The sequence below is a fragment of the Sprattus sprattus genome, assembly GCF_963457725.1.
Source record: "Sprattus sprattus genome assembly, chromosome: 3".
NCBI lineage: Eukaryota > Metazoa > Chordata > Actinopteri > Clupeiformes > Clupeidae > Sprattus > Sprattus sprattus.
Window position 1 is genome coordinate 52,871,434 of NC_137922.1, and position 8,322 is coordinate 52,879,755.

At 48.2% G+C, this 8,322-nt stretch overlaps 1 protein-coding gene across 1 annotated transcript; it reads left to right on the forward strand.

The window, feature by feature from the left end:
* The first annotated feature begins 515 nt into the window (after positions 1 to 515).
* Positions 516 to 8,079, forward strand: net1 (neuroepithelial cell transforming 1). The gene is made up of 10 exons (XM_080833869.1): positions 516 to 844; positions 3,047 to 3,154; positions 3,281 to 3,439; positions 3,875 to 3,937; positions 4,142 to 4,238; positions 4,347 to 4,423; positions 4,849 to 5,106; positions 5,257 to 5,427; positions 5,702 to 5,888; positions 6,103 to 8,079. The coding sequence occupies exons 1-10, from the start codon at positions 752 to 754 to the stop codon at positions 6,621 to 6,623; spliced, it is 1,734 nt and encodes a 577-aa protein (XP_080689995.1). The 5' UTR covers positions 516 to 751; the 3' UTR covers positions 6,624 to 8,079.
* Positions 8,080 to 8,322: the final 243 nt, after the last annotated feature.

Below are 8,322 nucleotides of genomic sequence, written 5' to 3' on the forward strand. Positions count from 1 at the left end.
CTGTCAATAAATAAGGTGATTTGACCCATCACATTGAAAGTTCTGCACGTTTATGCACGGAATTTTTCACCATTCTCAGAGGCCCTTATCCTTTGTAAGTACTGCAAACACCTCTCATGAAGGAAAACTTACAATTCCAACTACTGTTTACTGTGTGTGTGTGTGTGTGTGTGTGTGTGTGTGTGTGTGTGTGTGTGTGTGTGTGTGTGTGTGTGTGTGTGTGTGTGTGTGTGTGTGTGTGTGTGTGTGTGTGTGTGTGTGTGTGTGTGTGTGTGTGTGTGTGTGTGTGTGTGTGTGTGTGTGTGTGTGTGTGTGTGTGTGTGAGAGCATAGAGCCTAAGGGGCTGGTTGAATCCCCACCTCTGTTCCACTGAAGAGGGTGTGGTTTAGACCGTAGTCTTTCCCTTTAGGGCTGTAGCGTAGGTGTTGGGGCCCCTCCCAGTCCAACTCTTGAGTACTTTACCCTCCCTCCCTCTTTTCAGACCTCAGTACCAAGTCAAAGAGTTAATGCACACCACAGCTGTGTGAGTGTGTGTCGGTATCTGTGCGGGGTAAGACCGCTGAACAAGTCTCATTGAACCGGACAGAACAGGACTACTAGGGATATGTTGACTTGATTTTCTCTGAATGGATTTTGAGCGTTCGTTTGGCGTGGTGTTTTTTTTTTGTGGACTACCTGAGAACTTTGGGAAATAGCAGAGAGTGAAGAACCGACCCAAAGCCGCCTTCCCTGAGTGGATTGTAGTTAAGACATGGTGGCTTACGATGAACTGGGCAGTCTGGCTCCCACCAAACGCACTCTGCAGGTGATCGACTACCAGAACCAGTGCAACAAAGACAACGAGGTGATCATCCTTTCTCTCTTACTCTCTAGCACACTTTCTTTTGTAAGGTATTCTTCTTTTAGAAATATTCCTGTGTGTGTGTGTGTGTGTGTGTGTGTGTGTGTGTGTGAGTGAGTGTTTTCAGGCATTAGGTCATGTTCTCTTTCCCCAGTCCCTTATCAAAGGAGGCACTGAATCAGCACCTAACCCAGCTCCTTATCTCGTTGTAGGAGTGCCGTGTGTGTGGGGGTTGTCACTGAGAGCAAAGGTCTCTTTAGGCAGAGGTATTTTAGTTAGTCTGGAGTTTAGGTGACGATGGTTAGAACAATTTCAACTGAAACTACACCCGCAGGCAGGGGTCGAAGGGTGCAGCCTCTGTGTGTGTGTTTCCCCAGAGGCTTCGGTGTTCTGAGGTGTGTGTGTGTGTGTGTGTGTGTGTGCGTGTGCGTGTGTAGCCCTAGGGGCTTGGGTGTTCTGAGGTGTGAGTGCATTCTTGCAGCTGAAAGGTCGTTATAGCAGAAGGTACTGACCAGGTGTCCCTCTCACACTTCTCGCTCGATTCCCTTCCCCCACACCGTGTGTGTGTGTGTGTGTGTGTGTGTGTGTGTGTGAGAGAGTACTTCGGGGAACAGAAGCAGAAGTAGCCCTGAGTTTGTCAATGAGCTGAGATTTTTTTTTCATACTTGTGTGGTTTTCAGAAGTTAGTTCTTGATTCGCACTTCCTGTGGATGTGTGTGGTCACTAGGGTTTATGTGGAGGTTAAATTCCCTGTGAGTGTGTGTGTGTGTGTGTGTGTGTGTGTGTGTCCTGAGTAAACGTTTGCACTCTGGACCTGTGATGCATGGTGGGCTTTGTGCTATCTGCTGTACTTTAAGTCAATGATGGGTCAGCAGGATCACAGATACACACACACACACACACCGATCTTTGTGGAACTTCTAAAGTTGAAGAGGAATAGCTCCGTCTAAAGTGTTCTAGTCATGCATATAGCGCACTTCTCAAAGATGTGGTCAGTATAGGGAGGAGTACACTGGGATCTCTGCGTCTGCTTTTGAGTAGAGACCTTACTCGAGGCACTGCTCTGTGTGTGTGTGTGTGTGTGGTGTGTGGGCATTGCAATCTTCCTCAGCAGCTGTGTGTGAATGGCTGCTGTGTTTCCCCACTCACACAGAGCCAAGCTGAGACACACACACACACACACACACACACACTCAAATCCACAAATCCTCCATATGCATGTCCATGTGACTGAAATGGAGTTCTTTGTTTGAGCAAACTACGAACGCACACACACTTACACATACTCACAGACATACACACAGACACAAGCGCACACACACATACTCACAAACAAACACACTCTGTCTGTCTTCCCACACTTTTGTGTAAAAACCTGTAATTACAACTGGTGTATCTTGTACATGTCAGTGGTGAGGCCTCAAAGTATTTCTTTTTTTCTTTTCCTTTTTTCAACCGTGACTGTTGAAGTTGGCTTGGCTCCCACCCCCCGTGCCCCCCCCCCCCCCACACACACACAGAACTCAGGTGCAGAGCTACTCTCACGCAAGGGCTATTACAACTTGCCTGAACAAGACCACTCACAGCACCCCCTGCCACCCTTCCCCCACCTGTGTGAGTGTGCGCAGAGCACACAGCCCCTGCCCTGAGTGCAGTAGAGGTAAACACAGCATTTAGTCTGATGTGTTACAGGCATGCTATTACCTTCAAAGGCCACCGCTCAGCTCACTCTCTGTCTGAGTGGGGTAGTGGGACAGCTGAAAGGAGGTCTTGTGCATTCCTGTCATGCTCCCAGTCAGGAGCTGTGGTGGGCTCTTTGTGCTGTAGGGGTCTATGGGTGAAACACACACACACACACACACACGCAGGGGCACACACTCTTGTATGATGAGCCAAACAGCTGCTGGGTCCAGAGGCGGCCCACGCCTGACAGTCGCCCAGGAAACTCCAGCTAGTCTGTGTGTCTGTGTGTGGTGGGAATCTTCTCATACATATTTCAGTTCACATTAAACTCATGTGACCGCACTTTGTTTGGGCCGTTTGTGCGTATTAAGGTGGAATTTCACTGGTTAATTTCGTCGGCATGAAGTCACATGGGCCATTTCATTCTCTCACATGCTTGTCCTTAATGTCAAGGGTTTGACCGGTCTCTTTCCTTTTCTCTTTTTCCCTCTCTCTCTCTCTCTTCCTCCTTCTCTCTCCCAGGAGCCTAGTAGTAAGCGCGTGCGTCCCTTGGGGCGTGTCACCTCCCTGGCCAATCTGATTTCGCCGGTGAAGAGCGGGGCCGTCAGGCGCTTCGGCCAAACCATCCAGGTGAGTGACACACACACACCTTGATCCCCACCGGTTCAGTAATCCCTCATTCCATTTTTGCGTTGTGTGTATCGTGCATCATGTGACAATAAGGGTAACCCTGTGCCTCCCTGATCCCCACTCCAGTCGATCTCGTTCCGGGGAGATGGCCGCTCCCCCCCCAAGCCCTGCAGTAAGGCGGCGGCCCCCACCCCTCCAAAGCGCCGCAACAGCACCCTCTGGTCGGAGACCCTGGACAGCAGCCAGAAGGGCTCCTTCTCCGCCAAAGAGATCAAGAGGCAGGAGGTGAGAAGAAAACACACACACACACAAACACACACACACTTTTGCACTAATGTGGTTACTTGTGTATGCACACGTGTATTCCAGATATAGTCAGGCCTTATCCAGACCGTTGAAAGTATTCATCCATTCTCGCTCTCTAGTTTGTGTGTGAGTGTGTGTTTGCCACGTAGCTGTGGTATCTGTAGTGCAGTGAGGTATTTTGGCAAGGCACTCAACATTTGTCACATACACATGCTGTACTTTCAGACATCACAGCAAACTGTGATGCTCGCGCATTCACACACACACACACACACACACCACTCACAGAGGAAATGGGAAGGGGGCACATCAGACTAAACATCAGTGTTTTTGGCTGCACGTCTCAGGGGTGTATGTATGATTTGTGTGTGTGCGTGATGAATGTGATGCTAACCTGCTCTTTTTCTTCAACAGACCATTTTCGAGCTGTCCAGAGGAGAGCAGGACCTGATTGAGGACCTTCAGTTGGCACGCAAGGTAAGGCCTGGACACACTCACATACACAAAAGGAAAGCATTTATAAACAGAAAGGAATGAGCTGGCTCTCCTGAAATACTCTCTGAGCTCAGCGAGTTGTTTAATTGTTTCCCTCCAGGGGCTCCATGGAGCCTGGCTGGCTTAATGACATTACGCGTTCGTCTCTATTTGAGTTTGAACTCTTTGGGTGTTGTGTGTGTTCAGGCGTACCATGATCCAATGCTGAAACTAAACATCATGACTGAGGAGGAGCTGACGCACATCTTTGGTGATCTGGACGCCTACATCCCACTCCATGAAGGTGTGTGTAACTGCATATGATGCATTTGGAAAGTGTGTGTGTGTGTTGTGTGTATGTGTGTAGTAACAGTGTGTGTGACCTCTCTGCTTGCTTCTATTTTTTGCTCAGATCTTTTGACTGAACTCGGCAAGGCCACAAGGCCAGATGGGACGGTGGGAGAGATCGGCCTGATCGTGGTCAACTGGGTAAGAACCTAAAGGCTCACCTCTCACCTTTGACCCCTGACAGTCCACCTCTCAACCCGTCACCCCACTCCCCTCTCTTGCAACTCCCACCTGTTTCTTTGAACTTCCGATATAGAGTCCCGTGCATGTCTGACTGAGTGAGTGTCTGTACTGGATATATATTTATCCTCCATATGTGTGACTAAGTGTGTGTATATGAGTGCACATGTCTACAGCTTTTGCATAAAAGATTTTTAGATACATCTGTAGTTGATAATCAATAACATAGTAGTAAAAGTAAAAATAGGAAGTATTTATATATTTGTATGCATGTGTGGAACACCTGAAATCATATTAGATTATATCAGATAAAAGTCCTATAAAATTCTGTCCAAAATGTGCATTCTAACGTGTGTGTGTGTGTGTGTCTGTGTTTGTGTGTGCAGCTACCACGACTGAACGCGTACCGCGAGTACTGCAGCCGGCAGCTGGCAGCCAAGGCGCTGCTGGACCAGAAGAAGCAGGACCGGCGCGTGGAGGACTTCCTGCAGCGCTGCCTGGAGTCTCCCTTCAGCAGGAAGCTGGACCTGTGGAGCTTCCTGGACATCCCACGCTCGCGACTCGTCAAGTACCCACTCCTGCTCAAGGAGATTATGCGCCACACAGCACCCGAGCACCCCGACATCCCCAGACTGCAGACAGCGGTGAGGAGACCACACACACACACACACACACACACACACACACACCACCATCAGAAGTCAACAAGCATTGCTATAAGTCAACACTTACACACATGTTACTCCATAGACCCCTTGAATGACGAGTGTGTGTGTTTTCCTGTGTGGGTGTAGATCGCCATCATTCAGGAAGTGCTGTCGGACATCAACATGCGCAAGGGCGAGTCAGAGTGCCACTACTACCAGGAGAAGCTGGAGTTCCTGGACGACAGGCAGAGAGACCCCCACATCCAGCAGAGCAAGAGCCTGCTGTGTCACGGAGAGCTACGCAACAAGAGCGGCACGGTCAGTACAAACACACACGACTCCATCTACACAATCACTCTCAGAAATCAAATAGAACACACACACACAAACACCCTCTCATGGACGCTTACTTTAAAAAAAAAAAACTCATGCTATTGTGTTCCCCACCTCATGACCATCAGCAGGACTTCAAAACAGTCTAAATATGGCCACCCTCCCTCTGACCCATGACCCTTAAGCACACAGAACATCCCATTGTTCAGCTAAATGTCAACAAACTAATGTGTGTGTCTGTGTGTTTTTGTGGTTGCAGAAGCTGCACGTCTTCCTTTTCAACGAGGTCTTGGTTCTGACCCGGCCGGTTACGCGCAACGATCGCCACGGTTACCAGGTGTACCGCCAGCCTATCCCTGTGCAGGATATGATCCTGGAGGACCTGCAGGACGGAGACGCCAGGATGGGAGGATCCTTCAGAGGGGCGTTCAGCAACTCAGAGAAAGGTGAGCTCGCGCGCACACACACACACACACACACACACACACACACAATGTTCTTTCTCTGTTCATTCTTTATCATAGAAACATGCTATATACACCCCCTCCCACACTTCTATATTCTTTTAATCATTTATATGAATTAACGACAAACATTAATGAAAGTTTACTGTGAACTGGGAATTAAAGCCATTTCTCTTTGTCTGTCTCTTCCTCACAGCTAAGAACATCTTCCGGGTGCGTTTCTCCGAGCCCTCGCACGGCCAGTCACACACACTGCAAGTCAACGACATCTTCCACAAGCAGCAGTGGCTCAACTGCCTGCGGAGCGCCATCACCGTCCAGCGGGCATTACTGCCACAACCCCCTGCCCCGACCCCTCCGTCCGACACCGCTCCTACCACCACCACCTCCGACTCCGACGTGACCCCCACCTCCTCTGACCCCGAGACCCCCACCACCCCGCCGGCCAAGCCCGCTTCCGGAGCGCGGCCCAAACGTCGACCCCCCTCCTCATCCTCCTCCTCCTCGTCCTCACTGGAGGCCAACGAGAACTGCCGGCAGGGTGCCACACTGCGGCCCCGCTCCTCTCCCTCCACGCCGCCCCCCACCCTGCCCTCCGTCCACACGGCATGTTCATCGCCCTCCTCTTCATCTACGTCGTCCCCGTCTCCACGCAAGGCGAAGAAGGAGCGGCGCTCCCTCTGCTCGCTAGGGAAGAGGAAAGAGACCATGGTCTAATCAGGGGGAGGAAGAGGAAGAATCCCCCCCCCCTCGAGGAGGACTCTTGCCCTTTTCTGAGGCCCTCAGTGGGAGACTGAAATTAAAGAAGCGGGTGGACTTCTAATGTATGTTTTATATGTGTGTGCACACATGCACGCATCTTACAAGTGTGTGTGCGTGTGTGTGTGTGTTCTTTCGACAGTGTTTCGTCTTACTGTGCTGAATGGCAGCTATACCTCTCCCCACTCCCACCCAATCTTACAGTATTCACACGCTCACCAAGGACTCAAGGGAATGATTACAAAAAAAAACACACTGCACACTCCTGCATTTGCCTGTGTGTGTGTGTATGTGTGTTTAGGGGTGGGGAGGGTCCTTGTATCTATTCTTGTTTACTTGTTATTTGATATTTATGTTTTTTCTTTTGTAATTAATTAAGTTTTACAGTTTGTTTTTTTATTTTTTCCTGAGATAATATCAATAAGAAATTGTACTGTAGCTCTTTTTGGTGTGTTCAAACAGCACTGTTTTTAGCTTTTCTTTTTTAATGCCAAAAAATGTTTGAGGGAAAGAGAGGAGTGGCTCAGAAAGATTGTTGTAAAGAAAAGAGAAACGAAATGTTTTGTTTAGTCTGATTCTACTGGAAGTCAAGTCTTATTTTACTCGCCACATTCCCATTGATCTGCCATTGGCACCGCTAGCGGCATGCTAGCGTTCCTATTTTCATCTGGCTAAAGGATTTAATTCAATGAATTTGAACCAATCTCAGTTTAATGTTTTATTTTATGTTTTTCAAACAAACAATATTTTGTCTTGTTAACTCCAATCTGAGCCATGTCGGACAAACACTGACTTTACCACAGAACACACGCAAGATGGACACTTTGTAGCGTATCCCACAGCTGTGTGCTAGCTAGCACACTGATAGTGTTAGTGTTACCAATAGCATTTTTAGTGCTAGCATTAGTGCTACAGTTAGCATGAACATTTGTATTTGGGCAAGTTGAGAGTTGTATTGTAAATGGTGAATAGGAATTAGCTGAATGTGTAGAGATGGTATCGATGTATGTGTACGTAGAAATGATGGTGGACAGGAAGTATGTTCAGGAAAAGAGCAGATTGACTCTGAAGTGGGGCCAACCATATGAACAGCCAATCATGGATGAGTTTCACATTCTTACTGGCTTGTCATTGGTTGATTCCACACAGAGTATGAAGGGATGAAGCACTGGAGAAAATCCAGTGAGCGAACAAGGAAGGAAACCGGAAGTTGGTAGGGTATCTAGAATAGTAGATGGTAATGGAATGTGATGTAAAAAAAATAAGCCCTTTTTTTGTATAAAAAGAGTTTGTGAATAGTGAAAAAATGGACTGAGACTGAAAAGAAAGAAAATGTTTGCTGTGGGCTTTGTTTGTGTCTGTGGTGTAAGACGACCGAACCCAATTTTTGTAATAAAGGCGGCTATAAGATTGATCACTGCCATCTGAGTGGCTCTTGTTTTAGCTCATGGTGGTCTCATGGTTTACACATACACACACACACACTCATTCCTTCACGTACATTTTCCCCAACTCCAGTTTGACTCTTTTCAAATATGCACACACATACTCCCAAGGTCACTAACACGCACAAACATTGCCTCACCATTACATAGACACACACTCATGGTTGCACAAACAGTTGTCTGGCCCACTTGGAAGAGTGACGCCGCAGAGT

Excerpts from the sequence above, each read along its gene's own strand:
- net1 (XM_080833869.1), top strand. The coding sequence starts at position 752 with ATGGTGGCTTACGATGAACTGGGCAGTCTGGCTCCCACCAAACGCACT. Across the intron at positions 4,424-4,848 it reads GCCTGATCGTGGTCAACTGG|CTACCACGACTGAACGCGTA; the intron begins GTAAGAACCTAA and ends TTGTGTGTGCAG. Across the intron at positions 5,107-5,256 it reads TCCCCAGACTGCAGACAGCG|ATCGCCATCATTCAGGAAGT; the intron begins GTGAGGAGACCA and ends GTGTGGGTGTAG.